The sequence below is a fragment of the Aythya marila genome (genome assembly GCF_965140915.1).
Source record: "Aythya marila genome assembly, chromosome: 2".
Taxonomy (NCBI): Eukaryota; Metazoa; Chordata; class Aves; order Anseriformes; family Anatidae; genus Aythya; species Aythya marila.
The window spans coordinates 122,034,662-122,051,932 of record NC_139043.1 but is presented as its reverse complement, the minus strand read 5'-3'; the positions used below and the strand labels follow the sequence as shown (position 1 = coordinate 122,051,932).

Genomic DNA, 17,271 nt, shown 5'->3' with positions numbered 1-17,271 from the left:
ATTTTTCCTTAATCAAAACTTTGCCTGCCTCAATTTATGCCCCGTGTCGTTCACCCTCCTACTGTGCACCTCAGTAAAGTGTATGGCTCTGTCTTCTCAGGAACCTCCACTTAAGTCCAGGGAAGCTGCTATTAGGTCCCCACGAGGTCTTCACTTTTTCCATGCTAAACAATTCAATTACCTCAGACTTACGCTGAGTAGGGCCTTTATGAATAATGGACCATCCTAAGAGCCATGTCATCTGCTCTTAACTGTTAGACTTCCTGTAGCACAACTTCCACAATCTCTTTGCTAACACAAGTTATATCCCCTACTGTACACCCATACATACTCTGTGCATTCAACTCTTTTTTTTAAGAAGGGATACAGAAAACATAAGCTATGACAACAGTGTTAATATCTCCCCATTAAAATGGCAATGTGTCTGCTTCTTTACTATACCCTTATTTCAAAACTTCTGTATCCCATCATATCAAAGTAGACACACCTACTGCAGCAGGGGACTGTCAGGAAGGCTGAACTTCTCATTCAACATACATTTCTGATTTTGCTAAGTTCCTTTTTATTTTATTTTATTTATTTATTTTTTTGATAGCCTGGAGAAAGAGGCAAGGTAAGCTTCTATTATTCTCTTAATTCTCTTTCTCTTAGCTGCACTATAACTTATTCTCTAAGTCATGGATACTTTCTCTAATTTAATTATTTTAGCCTTTGTAGACAATACTATGCTTACATGAGATTTCAAATCTTCTAAGTACCAGTTCATTGCAGTTTCTACTGGTAATACTAGTTATTCTGAAATATCCACACTTTAATAGTTAATAAATAAATAAATAAATAAATAAATAAATAAGAATTATTGAAGATATAACATTATTCCCTTGTGCCATTACAGTATATGTCAGATTCAATTTCATTTTTCTAGGAATCATACTAAAAAATGACAGAAAAATGAGTTTTACAGTCTGAGCAAAGACTTTATGATCCAGGTACTTCCTCTCATTAAAATTACCCATATCATACTCTGTCTCTTTCCCATACTTGCAAATTCATATTGCAAATCTGTGTGTTTTAAGTCAAATAATTTATTACATATTAACACCCAAGTGATCAGTCTTCTGGAGTTAATAGTATTAGTAGTGTCCGGTATGGCATGTAAATTTCAACCTGTTTTCCAAATTAACTGACGTTCTGCCTTTCTGAAAATTGTCAGAGTTTACCTATATGTTTGAAATGTTCCTTCTATGGCTTCTGTGTTAATAAACCCTAGTGACAATTGCTAATTAAATTATACTAATTGCTGAACCAGATGGTGCTGACTTACTGTGCACTGTTTTTTTGTATTTTGTACATTTAATTGTAGTTATATTAATAAGAAATTATTTCCTAACTATAAATCTTGGGAGATGTAATGTCATGTCCTTTGTCATAGTGCCAGATGACAAACAACTTCCCTGCAAATAGAGGCCAAGTTCATTTGAATGGCAGAAAGCATTCCTTTTTAACAATGAAAATAAAATAAAATAAAATAAAATAAAATAAAATAAAATAAAATAAAATAAAATAAAATAAAATAAAATAAAATAAAATAAAATAAAAACACTGAAACACTGAAAGGATAATGGATTAATATACACACAACTTTTAGATCACCTTATCTTTAACTAAAAGTAGTGGGGGTAGATGATGTGCGAAATTATGGAATCAAAATGTACAGACTACTGGAATGAGCATGATGAAATCCCTTCCCTGTGTAGGTGAACGCTGAAAATATTCACAGGCCCTTTTCTTAAGGATGAGATGGAATCAGGCCTCAAACAATAAATCTGAAGTTAACCATGCATCACTTCCCATCCTATTGGAGGAGTAGGAATAACTAACACAGGGATGAACTCATGTGTATTTGGGGGACAAACAGAACTTTAACAGTATCACACAAACAATAAATAAAGGCATTACCTAACTTTGCATTCCAAATCTAATGGTTGTGTGAAGGAGAGTGAGAGGACAGTGGTGTATTAGGTACCCGGCTTCTCATGACTGTGATGGCAGGCATAAAATCCTAGTCCAAAGCCTCATTTTAGCATTATCAGACTTGAGCTCAACTCCATTAAATACTGTTCTGAAACAGAAAGAAATGTACCTGATCTACTGAGAAACAGCAAGAGAAAGATGGAGAAAATAGCTGAAGCGAAGTATGAAAAGCAACTACTTCTTCTGATACTGTGTCTTCTTACCTGCTTTTGCCTTAGCTAACTTGAGTACAGCGAGTCATTTCAATGTTTAGCTTTCATTGGACTTTTTAAGAAAAAAATGAACTATAATGAGCCTTTTTGTGGCTAGTCGCCTAAAAGCTGACTCTGTCTTTGAGACTAGGTCACAGTTTCGTGAATTTTCATGAAGTGGTAATCTGAGGATATGATTTATTAAAATACCCTTTATTCACTTCCAGTAGTTATTCATATGTCATAACTTAAGTTCTCACGTAAGTGATATTAACCTATAACATGAATTCGCCTTCTCCCCTGTATTTCTACTTTACTTTAATGGTATGAATTTTATCACTGTAAGCTTTCCTTCAACATTTCTGGCATTTCTTATGTGAGCTGCACAGCTCTTAGAGAAACAATTTCTTATCTGACAGAAGGCAGAGGAAGGAGTAGCTTCAGCACTGTCTAATACAGAACTGTTACTAGTTTCTCCCAAAACACTACTGAAAGAACCACAGTACTCCACTTGAGAAGGAAAAAATCGCAAGTCTTGAAAAGCACCCATACAATTTCCCTATGTTCAATTTTAAAAAGAAGTTTATAAGATTATAGATGCAACAAAAATAATATACTATGATTATGAACACATTTTGGTGGCCATTTTACATAACATTATCATTGTTGGGAAAACAGACTAAACAGAACTTTTGAATCTAACTCTTAATAAAAGACAGTAATATTACTGAACAACAACTGCAATTAAAAGCAGTAATTAAAATTATCTTACTATGTTAATTAGGAATTAAACAAATAACCAATGCTCAAATACATTTAAATTGCTAAACTCAACTATCAAATCCCAATAAAAGAGAAAAACTATCTGAATACAGTATAAACTACTGGGAAACAATACCTAATAATTTTTTAAGCATAATGTTTATATAAGCAGGTAAGTTGTTTGTAGGATTCTGAATTTAAAATACTACTTCTTTGGGCTTGGAGTGTTTCAAATGCAATAAATATTTCACTTTAGAAATTTGACACGCTTTCCACTAACTGTACCAGAGCATAAAATTTCCTATGCATTATGAAATGTAAATCAAAAACTATTTTCTGTGACTAGCATTAAATTACAGTTTCAGTAATTGGAAGGCTTCACCAAGTAATGAAAACATCAGAAAAAAATATGAATCTTTGGAAAAAGTTGTGTGATTTTGTGCAGTAGATGAAAACAGCAGTCAGTGTTTCTAGAGATGTCTCCAAAACCTTTCTCCCAACAGACTCCAGTTTAGAAAGGAAAGACAGAAAAACATAATTTGAAGTGTTTCATTTATACTCCTGTCTTTGTTCATTTTGCTTACAATTCTAACTTGTTATATAGCACATACCACGTCAGACATAAACATGATCATGAAGTGGGGTCCTAATAACTAGGAGTTTTCTTGCAGTATTTTTTTCTCTTCCATATATATACAGAGATATATAGATATATATAGTTACATCTTAGTCTTCCTTGAGCAGGTGTTTCGTATTTCTCAAAACTTCATGAATCTTATTTCCAGATTAGAGCTTTAAATATTCCTCAAGCCCTGAAGGTACACATATACTTGCAGCTCAAGTGAGTATCGCTAAAAAAAGTTATGCACTTATATCCAGAATAAAAATCACCTTAAAAAAAAAAAAAAGGCTTTGCCTAACTTCAAAGAAGACCAACTTGTCATGCATTAGAAACTGAGTAGAGTTGTCTTGTTCTTATTTATTGTCTGTTTTGGAGTGAAAAAGAATTATCAAAAATTTTCCACAGTGAAGAAGTCTTATGTGGAAGGAGTCTGAAATTGTCAAAAAAATGCTAAAGAAGGTTTTATGAAGGAAACTGAATTTAAAAAACAAACAAACAAACAAATAACAGGCAGAAAATGCTAGAATGTTCAAAAGGCCTATTTAAATTGAATTTAGTTGATCCAATACTGTAGTTAACTGCTACAGATTAATAACCTAAAAGATTTGGACACAAAGCCACCAGAAGAACAAACTTTTTCTTCATTTATCTGTATGTCACTGGTACCAAATTCTGCTTCCATGAATCAGTGAGATTTATCTTACAGGTCCAGCTGCTTAAATGCCAGGGACTACTTAAATAAGGTTTAAGTAACATCACAGAAAGGTGTTTGACATAAAGAAGAAATAACATACTTTTCTTATTAATTTACAGCACAATTTATTTTCAGTAGTCTCTCTTCTCAAGGTCATGAATAATTTTATAGAAATTAACTTCAAATAGCACAAACATCAAACACACTTGCAAAGATTTCTGTTGAAGGAGTTTCAGCTGGGCAAGAATGTATATAAACTAGAAGGCAGAATTTCATCACAAACAAACAAAAAAAAAAAAAAGCAAGAAAAAACTGTTTTAAAATATTCAAAATTATCACAGCTTTTTGTGGATTTTTTTTTACAAGTCCAGTAATGTCATTTCTCAATGACAACATAATGTAAATGATTCTGCATGTGGAAAGAAAATGTTGCCATTTTGCAAAGACTGAAATTACACTTGCTGGACAGACTGACAGATGACTGTAGAGGGCTTTCACCTCTAGATACTAAAAATAGAGTATCCGGTGTGCATATGTTAGAAAGTGTCTTTAAACAGACTTGACAGGATATGGTAGAAAAGTATGAGGTAGTTGTGACAGTCATAAGACAAGAATTCAGCCACTAAAATCCCTAGAAGGGATACAAATTGTATAGGATGCAGTCCTCAAATATATAGGTTCAGATTATATCTCTTCAAATGATCAAGATACCAGTCTGGGCTGGATGAGCAGACTGAGGTGGACTGAAAACTGGCTGAACAGCTGACCCAGAGGGCAAGTTGTCAGTTGTGCAAAGCCTAGTTAGATGCCGGTAACGAGTGGAGCACCCCAGGGGCCAATACCAGGTCCAGTCTTGTTTAACACCTTCATTAATGATCTTGAAAATGTTATAGAGTGCACCCTCAGTAAATTTGCAGGTGACAAAAAAACTGGGGGGAGCAGCTAATTCACCAGATGGCTGCACAGCCATCCAGAGGGACCTCATCAGGCTGCAGAGGTGGGCTGAAAGAACCTCATGAAATTCAACATGGAGAAACGCAGAGTCCTGCAGCTTGGAAGGAACAACTCCAGGCACTAGCACATGCTGGAGGCCACCCAGCTGAAAAGCAGCTCTGTAGAAAAGGACCTGGGAGTCCTTGTAGATACCAAGCAGAACATCAGTCAGCAACGTGCCCTTGCTGCTAAGAAGGCCGACAGTATTCTTGGATGCATCAGACAAAGTATTGCCAGCATGTCAAATATCAGGAAGCACATGTTTACTGTACAGGTGATTGAACAGTAGCACAGGTTGCCCAGAGAGGTTGTGGAGTCTCCCTCATTTGAGATTTTCAAAAGATGTCTGGACATGGTCTTAAGCAAACTGCTCTAGGTATCCCTGCTTGAGCAGTGGAGTTGGACCACATGACCAAGACACTGGCTGCTCTTGGCTTGCACTGGCGCACGCTTCATTGGGTTAGAAACTGGCTGGATAGCCAGGCCCAAAGAGTCGTGGTGAATGGAGTCAAGTCCAGTTGGAGGCCAGTCACTAGTGGCATCCCCCAGGGCTCGGTGCTGGGGCCGGTCCTCTTTAATATCTTCATCGATGATCTGGACAAGGGCATCGAGTGCACCCTCAGTAAGTTTGCAGATGACACCAAGTTAGGTGCGTGTGTCAATCTGCTTGAGGGTAGGAAAGCTCTGCAGGAGGATCTGGATAGGCTGCACCGATGGGCTGAGGTCAACTGCATGAAGTTCAACAAGGCCAAGTGCCGGGTCCTGCACCTGGGGCACAATAACCCCAAGCAGAGCTACAGGCTGGGAGAGGAATGGTTGGAGAGCTGCCAGGCAGAGAAGGACCTGGGAGTGATGGTGGACAGTCGGCTGAATATGAGCCAGCAGTGTGCTCAGGTGGCCAAGAAGGCCAACGGCATCCTGGCTTGTATCAGAAACAGTGTGACCAGCAGGGCTAGGGAGGTGATCGTCCCCCTGTACTCAGCTCTGGTAAGGCCGCACCTCGAGTACTGTGTTCAGTTTTGGGCCCCTCGCTACAAGAAGGACATGGAGGTGCTCGAGTGGGTGCAGAGAAGGGCGACAAAGCTGGTGAGGGGCCTGGAGAACAAGTCCTACGAGGAGCGGCTGAGGGAGCTGGGCTTGTTCAGCCTGGAGAAGAGGAGGCTCAGGGGCGACCTTATCGCTCTCTATAGGTACCTCAAGGGAGGCTGTAGCGAGGTGGGGGTTGGTCTGTTCTCCCACGTGCCTGGTGACAGGACGAGGGGGAATGGGATTGAGCCAGGGGAGTTTTAGGTTAGATGTTAGGAAGAACTTCTTCACTGAAAGGGTTGTGAGGCATTGGAACAGGCTGCCCAGGGAAGTGGTGGAGTCACCATCCCTGGAAGTCTTCAAAAGACGCTTAGATGTAGAGCTTAGGGATATGGTTTAGTGGGGACTGCTAGTGTTAGGTCAGAGGTTGGACTCGATGATCTTAAGGTCTCTTCAAACCTAGAAATTCTGTGATTCTGTGATTCTGCGTGATTCTGTGATTCTGTGTGATCTCCAGAGGTTCATTCCAACATTAACTATTCTGTGATCTTCCATGAATGTCTCTAGTCTTGTATATTTACATTTGTCATCTCCACAACTTTCTGTGGCAATGCATTCCACAAAACTGTTGTACTCATCAAGACATACTTCATAGCAACTTCATAGCTTAAAACGTTATCTAATAGATGTCACCTGACTTGATCACAGCTCTTTACTATTTCCCTGACACCAGATGTTCTTGGCATATCCGGAGGTGAGGAGAGAGGTTTGACTGGGGATTGGAGTGAGTGGGCTAAGAAGATCCACCTTCTTTTCCTTCTTATAAATGGTGCTTGGGTGGGAAGAAGCTGCTTCTTATTTATACCTGATGTAAAGCAATCTCTGTATCTCCACAGCCATGAAACATCAGAGTTGTGAGCATTTACAAGTGTAGAAGACTATCTGACAGATCCCATGGTATTGGGATCAGTATCATGTCATAATGAGACCCAATGTATACCAAGTTGCCATGTCCCCCTGCCTTTCTTGAAAAGAAATCTCAGGTATATGGACCATAAAAGTTAGTACAGACATTTAGGTCTCTGATTTAGACAATCAAGGGACTAGGATTGCACACTGTCCCCGCTCTGTTTTCTTGGTGTAGGTTTAAAATAAGCCTTGGTTCCCTATGTGAACTCTACATAAATGATATTTCAGGCTCTTGCACATCATGAGATGTGCGCGGTACACATATATCTCTTGAAAATGAATCATTCTTTTGAAACATTTTATTGGCTCATACATAACTCATTTCAGCTGAAGAGAATCTAGTAACTCTACAATTGATTTTCTCTCTCCCTTTTCCCTTTAGCAATATGAAGCACGATCAGCTTCAGTAGCAACCCATGCTATGCTTATCAAACCAGAAATAACTACACAAGTGTTGCAATAAATGACTAATTCACTTCATAATTTATTCTAACCTTACAAAGAGCCTCTTAACTAAACTGTAAAACTTACTAAGATAACTAGAAGTTACTGACAGTCTAAAAAGTCTAATTCATCAAACATGAATTGTAATATTGCCAACAGTAAAACTGAAGAGCAGGATTCTACTGTTTTAAGGCATTTAACATCAAAGTCTTATTCTTTGAATAACCAGATAGACTGATGTTTAAACTCATATCAGCTAAAAGATTCTCACTGATATTGCTGTCTTTCATTGTAGGACCACAAGATGAACTGAAATCAATGGACTTTGTGAATGACATTAAACACACCTGCAGGTGTCTCTTGCGTCAGTGACTTCATATATTGGCAGAAACAGAAAAATATGGCATTTGTTACATTTTTACACAGGTATTCAGTGACAGGTGTAATACATTAAAAATTGTTTTAAAATTAGTAGTTTTAAAGTTTATGACTTCTCTCTAGAAAACAGATCCTTGCAGATTTGCTTTATTTTTAATTTTTTAAGGGATAGCATAGCAATGCATATATTTTATTAAAAGCAAAAAAGCTAAGGATTTATTGATGCTTACTAACAAGCTAGTCATTGTAGCCTGAAGAAAAACTGCATATGAGTAAATAAGTATCCGTAGCTGCCCATTTTAAAAATAGAAATTCCTTTTCACAACCTTAGCTGATTCTTTGCTACTCTCTTTCTCCTTCCCCTTCCACTGGTCTTCAATATTCCTTACACATTCTCAAGATTAGATCTTGAGCATGGATCACTGTAGGAAAATGGCACGTAACCAACTACAGTAAAGAAATAATTAAACATACATTTTAAAAAGGAAGAATGTGAGAAGTAAGTACCAATACCACTGCAAATACCATTGCATGAAGGAAAGACTGTTTCTTAAATTCACAGAAGATCAGTAGTCATCTGTATAGTAACCAAAGTGCCCTCTTTTGAGCTCTGCAGGTTTTACAATCTTTTCCACTTACAACACACTTAAGAAATAGCATAAGAATCCCAGAGAGGTATCATCATTTACAAACTGTACCCTCTGTGACAAATATAGTCACTTCTCAGAAGTGCACTATGGTCTTTGTGCACAACAAAGACTAATTAAGAAGCTAAGAACACAAGAGACACAGGGTAAGCATGAAAGACATTCTGGAATCTATAATTATGGTCTAAAAGAACTCTGGGAAGAATAGAATCAGCTATAAGTGAACAGTGACATAAAATTGGAGAACAATTTCAAGAGACCTAACTAAAATGATCAGCCTGTCTTAGGAAGAGAAGAGGAGCTTTTAACTAAAAGGAATCAGGACAATGTCCCTGGAAATGACAGAGCAAGTAGAACCTTTCATCATGTCAATAGAATCTCTCAGTCCTCAAAAAGGCAGCAGTGACTTGGAAAAAATATACCTTTAAAGGATGTCCTGAGTCTGGCTAGGATGGAGTTAAAGTAGATCTTAGTAATCCATATGGTGTTGTGTTTAAGATCCACAACCAAAACAGTGTTGGCAACACAATCTTAGCTATTGCTGAACAGTTGCTTGCACTGCGTCAAGACCTTCTGTGTTTCTCCATCTGCACCACAAACCCCTTCCCTGCTCCCTGCTTCCCTGGTGAGCAGGCTAGGTGGGCAAGAAGTTGGGAGGGGATGCAGTCAGGACAGCTGACCCAAACTAACCAAAGGAATATTCCACATCATATATTGTCATGCTCTGCAATAAAACCTTGGTTTTATTTTGGGGGGTTTCTTTGCTTTACTTTTTTTCCTTCACTTAGTAAACTCTTTTTATCTCCACCCATAAGTTTTCTTGCTTTTGATCTTCCTGTTCTCTCCCCCACCCTGCTGCAGGGTAGTGAGTGAGCAAGGGGCTTGTGTGGTACTTAGCTGCTGTCAGAGCTCAATCCACCACAAAGGAAAGAATTACCTTCTGGAACTTTTGCCTTCAGTTGTTAGCTGTCTATCTAAATTCCAAATCTTTTAAGTTTCAAAGCACCTGGTAATTAAGATTATCAGAAATTGCCTACCATAGAGATAAAAGATTGAAGACAAATGTAAGATCGGACCTTTTAGAAACTGTGGTAACAGTAAATTGCATTTATTGATATTTTTCCTAGAATCAAGTAGCATTATTCAAATGGGTATGAACAAGTATATCTTCTATATCAGACTCTAAAGAAAAGTTCAGTTGTTGTCACCAAATGTCAAATACCTATCACTTAGGAAGTCAACTACATTTCACAAAAAAAAAAAAAAAACTTGGTCATTAATAGAGCAGCAACATCATGACTGTTGATATGACAAGTCTGGTTCATATAATGCAATCCTTCTGCTGCACCAGAAATAGCCATCAAGGAGCACAAAAGCATGTAAATGCTTTTCATGCTGCAGGAGGTAATGAAAAGGGGAAAAAGTGCCTTTTTCTTTCTCTTTTAGATACATAACATGCCTCTTCTTCCAATTGTTGAAATTTGAAGGAAACAAAAAACTTCATAAGAACAGCTCCATAAAATGTGAATAATCATTTGACCACGACTCTGTAAGACATGAGAATTGAAAGCATGATCTAGAGCAGCTTCCAAAAAATCTGAATATAAGTATTTATTTCCACAGTAACCTTTTTCAGACATTTCAGTAGGAGGGCAGTAGCAATGCAGGATAGTAGAATCATGCATACACACATTTCACTTGACTTTTGAAGACTGTAAAATGAACCACTTCACACTTGTTTTTTTAACAGAATAGTAATGCTGAATTACACCTTACTAATTTTTATTTTTATTTTTTAAATCTGAGAACATCAATGTTTATTGTTGCACTGAATGTAAAGATTTAGCTTTTGGTGATAAGAACACGAGATAAATAGCTGCCATCATCACTTTCCCTTCATTTGGGTTAAGACAGTGATCACTATCTCTGACTAGACAGAGATAAATTTACCTTCTTCCAGTGGCAGGAAAATACAGTGCTACACTGACTTTTCTGCTTGCTGGTGATCCATACCCAAGGATTAATGTACAACAAGGAGTTTATGATCCAAATAACAACTAACCTGAGCATGAGCAGGTCTGTGCTATGCTGCACATATCACTTGGCTGCAGGGTAAAGTTAGTCTGCTAATCACAAGGGAGAAGACTGTAGTCAATTTCCACTTGGCAGCTATCATAAAAGTGAAGACCATGTTCTCATGTGAACATCTTTTTGTTTGACAATATAAATACCAAATGGAATTCTCTACTTATAAGAAAAGTTAAACTAAATTCTTTATTTTAAGTGCTCTCAGGACCATAATGTGCCTCCATCTCAGCACAGCTGGATCTGTGTAGCATACCATGCCCTTGTTATGCAACACAGGGTTCCCAGCATCTGAAGCGATATAAGATTACCTAAGCTTTTTGAGACAGAAAAAGGGGATATTTAAATCAGCACCTTATGGAGTCTATAACAAATACTGGTGCCAGTGCATTACATCCATCACTGAAGATTTTGCAATGTACAGTACAGCTAGCCTCTGCATGCCAGGGGCCTACTGTCTTCCAGTACTGTCAGCTTCTGTGCATGCACTACACAGCAGATGTTCAACAGGTAATGTTACCGATTTCTCAATAATTTCCAAATAAGAAAAGTCAGCAAAAGGGCACCATGATGAGCAATTCATGCAGCTTTTTCCCACACAATCGTTCTACTTAAACAAAACAAGCTGTGGGCCAGAAAACTGTTCTGAAGATGTAGTACAACTTGTATATCACCTTTCCCAGGGCCTTGCCGCTCCTCTTCTGTCAAATGATATATTCCAGTCACATACTGGAAGACAAGCTTTTGTCCACTTGGGAGAGACAACAAAGAGAAGCAACCTGCTGCTAATACTGGAATAATTTATCAAGTTTAGAGTCTGTTTCCTGCATGTTGCTGAAGTCTAGGAAACAGGGAAATCAGGAATTTTTGATGAACGAGAAGAACTGTACTGAAAGCACTGCAGATTGTGCACCCTTTCACATTCAGACACTCAGAGATTACTGCAAAAACAATACAGGCTATATAAGGAATAGGCTACTGGACACTGCTTTTGTTCGTAAGGTAAAACAACTCAATCTCAATTAAATTCTGTTTATGCCCCCTTGTTATAAAATGTAAATATATCAACTGTCGATCTTTCAGGGGTTTCACAATGATTAAATACTTGACATTTAGGAACCTCTTGAGGAAAGAAAGAAAAAAAAAGAACTTGCAAAAATTAGAACAGTTATTAAAGCAAACAGAACACTTCAGGTATCTCCCAAAGTCATAAACAAAAAAAAAATATTACTTAAATAGCATTTCTAACTTTAAAAATTCTTGTTTCTTACTGCATAACAAGAATTACACATAACAAACATGATGAAGACAACGTAAAAGACTGAACTTTCACTTAAGACTTACACATTGAGCAAAAAAACACCATTACTATGAAAACAGCTCAGAAGAAAATAGATATTTTTACAAGCCCTGATACTGCAAACACTTAAATTTAGCTCAGAAATGTGATTGTTTGCATTGAGATCATGGATATGATGCAAATATGATCTTCCTTGGTATGCTTATCTTTAGAGTGGTGCTTCACAGTTACCTATTATATTCTATGCTGTAATACATAGCATAGCTTAACATTTTTTAACATTGTGAGTATACTTAAAGATTGGACAACAACAAAACATGTAAATGAGCATTATGACCAAATATTAATATTCTGAAAAACAAGACGTAATTTCTTTTCCATCTTCCTTATTTGTTAAAAGTTCAAGAATATAAATATAGGTTCAAGTGTCCAAAAAACAACTCAATATTCTTACACTAAGCCAAAGAATTGACTGTTTTAAAACCAAATAGGACACAATTTGGTGACTGAGTACAATCCACTCCAATGGACATAAGTGTCAACTGAGAAAATAACATGATTTCAAAGTCTCAGTGGACTTGAGCTAAATACAAAGAAAATCTTAGGCCAAAATGTCATGGAATTCCAAAAGGACTGTGGACTTTCACAAAGAACACCTTTGGCTTGCTATATTACAAAACAATACTTGGCATGGCTATACATATAAAATGAGCCCCCGATATAACTTTCAGTCACAGATCTCAATCCCATTACCTTTTTTATATTTACAAATACATGTGATTTTATAGCTACAGTTCTGTTTTTTTGTTTGTTTGTTGTTTTTTTTTTTAAAGTCAAGAAGATCCTTTCCATTCTGATGTTATCTGCTAGTAATCTGTGTCAACCACCCACACAGCTGAACGCACTTAAAAAATTACCGGTGTGTTATCAGCCCTCCTATGCATTCTAAATTGCACATAAACAGTGATAACTGAAATAAAAATGAAGTATATTTCTTCTGAAATGCATTCTTCCCATTAGAAGTGCAATAGCTTAGCTGTTTTGAATGTTCCATTCTAGCTAAACCTTCATTGACAATTCTGGTATAATTACTGGGTGTTTTTTAGAAGAAAATGTACCAAAAGTCAGTTTCATACTTTTAATGCCTAAGTCAGTCAACTAAACTTTGACAAAGATTCTCTTAAAGAGAATCAAGACATACACATAAAGATGGAAGTATTTGCTCTGCAGAAACCTGCATTATAAGTAGGGTACAGATCAAAATCCTCTATTATCAATACTGTAATTGATATGTGGTTTCGTTTTTTGTTTTTGTTTTTGTTTTTAAGAAAGGGCTGTATATGTAATGAATAATGAACTCTAAATGGTCATGTAGCTATATGTAACAATGCCCTGCAGTTCAGCGAAAGACATGATTTGGAAGTAGTTATACCGAATCTGTAAAAAGCATCAAAGCAGTTAATGGATTAATGCAGTACATAAGAAAATTCAGTCCCAGTATCACACAGTTACTGATCTAGAAAACACTGCAATGAAAGATAACTATGTTTGCAGAAACTTAATTTTTTTTATGTTACCTTCAAAATAAAATAAAATTCCCTTCCTGTGTAACATTTTATTACAGCCTCAATTTTTGAGCAGTTCTGCAGAGTATAACCTAAAAGCTATACCCAGTATAAAATGTACTATAAGCCCAAAGGAAAACAAGAATGAAAATAAAAATAAAAAACAGTCTTTCAGAAGCACAGAATTTTCAAAACTAATAGGTATATATTGACCTTGCTATCAGTGTTAGTTACTATAACATGGCCATATATAATAACAATAAGCATGGTTATTCATTGGATATGATATGATTTTGCTTCAGAATCTGAGAAGTGCTTAAACAACCTCTACTCAGATCAGAGGTCTTGTTTGTGTCCTTTCAGGAATTTAAGTTGATTTTGCATAAACTCAGCCAGTTTCAGTTAAATGCATGGTAGAAAAATGTAGTAAGTTTTACATGGCTTAAAACCAGGAAAAATACCAGGATAAACTCTTACAATTGAGTCCTTATTTAAAACAAAACAAAAGAAACAAAACAAGCAAACATACTGAAATAAAAAACACACTGGTTTGTACACCAATAATATTCCGCACAAAGGTCAAGCCACTAAAAAAGATAATTTGCTTCATACTGACTTTCTGAATACAGATTATTTGAGAGATTCAAGTGGCTAGAGGAAAACCTACACATAGGAGAAGCAAACTTGTACTGGGTACCTTTGGCCTCACTATCCCCACAGAAGTTAATAAAAGATTCTATTCTATGTCACATGTAATGAGGTTAACAACCTCGCTCTCTCTCTTTTACCTACTGTTCCTTCTAAATGCCACAGAATGCCTACTTAATTTTACTTTGGAAAAGTCTTGTGGTTTATAAAAGCACAAGATAGTCATTCAGCTTTCTTTTTACGTTATGATAATAAAGTTGGAAAGATTAGTAAACTTCAGGAAAAAAATAAAGAGATGAGACAGCTACGGACTAATTATGGCGTTCACTGGGATCCACAGATTTCTGGAAATAACAACTGACGCTGTGGAGATAGCAAGACCTTAGACACAAATAGTGTGATTTCCTATAAGAATAAATGAATGGCCCACTGTGGCACAGAAGAGATCCAGCCTATTATGTCTTCTTTTTCAAAAATACAAATAAATCAAGCTTAAAATTACTGGAGAAAAAAAAAAAAAAGAAAAAAAAATTTTTTTTGTCATCACAGTCAAGCACTGAAACTTGTTGCCCTGAAACATTCTAGTCTCCATCTTTGTAGAGGTTCAAAACCAACTGTTCAACGTCCAGAACAACCTGCTCTAGTTGACTGTTTTGAGCAATGGGTTGGACTAGATAAATCCAGCAGTCCCTTCCAACATCAATTATTCTGTGATTCTATGAAAACTGCAATAAGAAAGCAACAGAAAAATAACAGAATCACAGTAAAGCATCATATATTTTTCTAATTTTTAGATTGGCATCCAATCTGGAACAAAGGGTTTGTGATAGAATTCCCAAATATAAGAATGTTGAGCTGTTCTGAGGCTCTATTATTTCATGTGCCTTGATTCTCAGAAAGTTCTATATGGCAAAAACTAAAACCAAGTAAATAAATAATTGAAGTCTAGGAGTACTTTTCAAGCATCTTATGCTGAAGTTTTTAAAAATGGCAGAAAAGAGAGTAATTAAATTTCTACAAAAATTTCATCCTTTTGTAAATGGCAGTTCCAGGAAAAGGAGGTTGCAGTGAGCATAGAAGTTTCTAGAGTGTGATTTAATATGTAATACAATCTTTTGGAAACATTACAATCAAATCCTCTGTAGAGGTTATTAATTAATATCGTGCAAGCTTTATGTAGTTAGTAAGTCTCAAAAAAACTCAATGAAGTTAGGACTGTGAAATGTCTAAGTAAAAGAAGAACAAGATAAAAGCCTGTAAAAGTTACTTCTGCTCTTTGTACTTAAGTATGTTCTCCAAGATGAACCTTCAAGTGCATTATGTAGGAAATCAAATTAATTTTACTTTAAACACCTGAAATATTTGATACTTGCATGGAATTTTGATGCAGCTGGCAGTTTCTTCACATATATATATGGCCTTCATGACATTCCTGAAAGTCGTAAGTTAAACCTTAAGAACTATCACACAGTTACTGGATATTTCAAAAACAGGAAGAAGATTCAAACTAACCTGTGTGTGATTGGATACTACACTTTTAAGCTTAACCTCTAATTAAAAAAAGAAGCATCAGAAAATACATATAATTTTTTGCAGTTACCCAGCAGTTCCATTGCATCGTCTTCATTGTCAATATCTTCTTCAGTTACAGATGGAGCTGTGCTGTGAGCTGAATCAAAGGAGTCCTGAGAAAGCATGGCAGCCAGCAGTTTCTTATGTTGTTGTTGTTGCTGTTTCAGTCCTTTGCTCTTTGGCTCCATTTTTAGGCTGCGAGGGAGGAAAACAACTTTCTCTTACTGATACTGTCTATAAAATATGTCACACATTTTTCAAATCACTGTAGCCCATGAAGTCATCCAGATCTGAAGGTTAGCACCATCAGACCACAGAAACCTACTGGTAACCTCTCATGCCCTGATCATTAGATGCTATAAATCAGACTGTGCTTTTAGTTCTTACCTACAATTTTGACTGAACAGTGATGGGAAAATTTCCATTGACTTTATGGGTATTTATCAAGTCTAAATAAGTTACATACATAACAGGATGTTAATTACTGATGAGTATTGTTAAGGCATTGGTCGCACAACAACAAAGCTGAGAACAAAAACTACTCCACTGTGTAGTTATGTTATCACAATCACATAGGATTAAGGTTTTCATAGTTACAACAATCTTCATTATAGTTTCTTGACTTGTGCCCCTAACCTAAGTAACAGACAACTGAACTGCACAGAAGTTAGCAGAAGGGTCTAAGGCAGGAATTGCTATAGTTAACAATTTCAAACTCCTTCTAATCTCAAGATAAAGACAATGAGAAAGAAGTAGGAGGGTATCAGGAATACCTCAGGTTGTCATAGCTTGTTGCAGGAAGATGGATATTTTGCAAATTATGAAATTCAGTATAATCAATAGATCATTTTCCCTGCAAAAATAAACACTAATAAGATAAAATGGACCTTGGGGATGTAGAGCAGGTTTGGGGTTTAGGACATGTTGTTATGAATAGGGCCTCTGTGAGCTCCAGTTCATTTCATGCTCTGAGATACAAGAACATCAAATGAAAAACCACCCAAAATCCACACTGTGTACATTCGCTGCCCCTTAGGGAAGTTTCCCAAGGGGCATGCTTCCTCTCAGAACTTCCACAATATTTTTTTCATGTAGAAAAATAGTGGCAATGGCATGGAAATGAATTTAATCATGTTTTCATGGTTCCTGATTTCTGAAAGATGAGCTCAGTACCAGCAGGATTCCTATTAGCACTTTTATATGGTCCCCTATCCAATGTTAATAGCTTGTCTTACTCCTTTAGCAGCAACAGAGAGCTGTATAAAACCAATGACACGTGTAGTCTTTCCTCTGCAGCAACCCAGAACATTAAGGGCAAAATGGTGACCCTTCATCAGTTTG

General features: G+C 36.6%; 1 protein-coding gene across 1 annotated transcript in view; it reads right to left on the bottom strand.

The window, feature by feature from the left end:
- Positions 1-17,271, bottom strand: part of LOC309874184 (uncharacterized protein C8orf34 homolog) — a 170,269-nt gene that overhangs the window by 84,431 nt on the left and 68,567 nt on the right. The window contains exon 7 of the mRNA XM_082752128.1: positions 15,959-16,125. Coding sequence (XP_082608254.1) covers positions 15,959-16,125 — 167 coding nt within the window. The remainder of the gene's footprint in view (positions 1-15,958; positions 16,126-17,271) is intronic.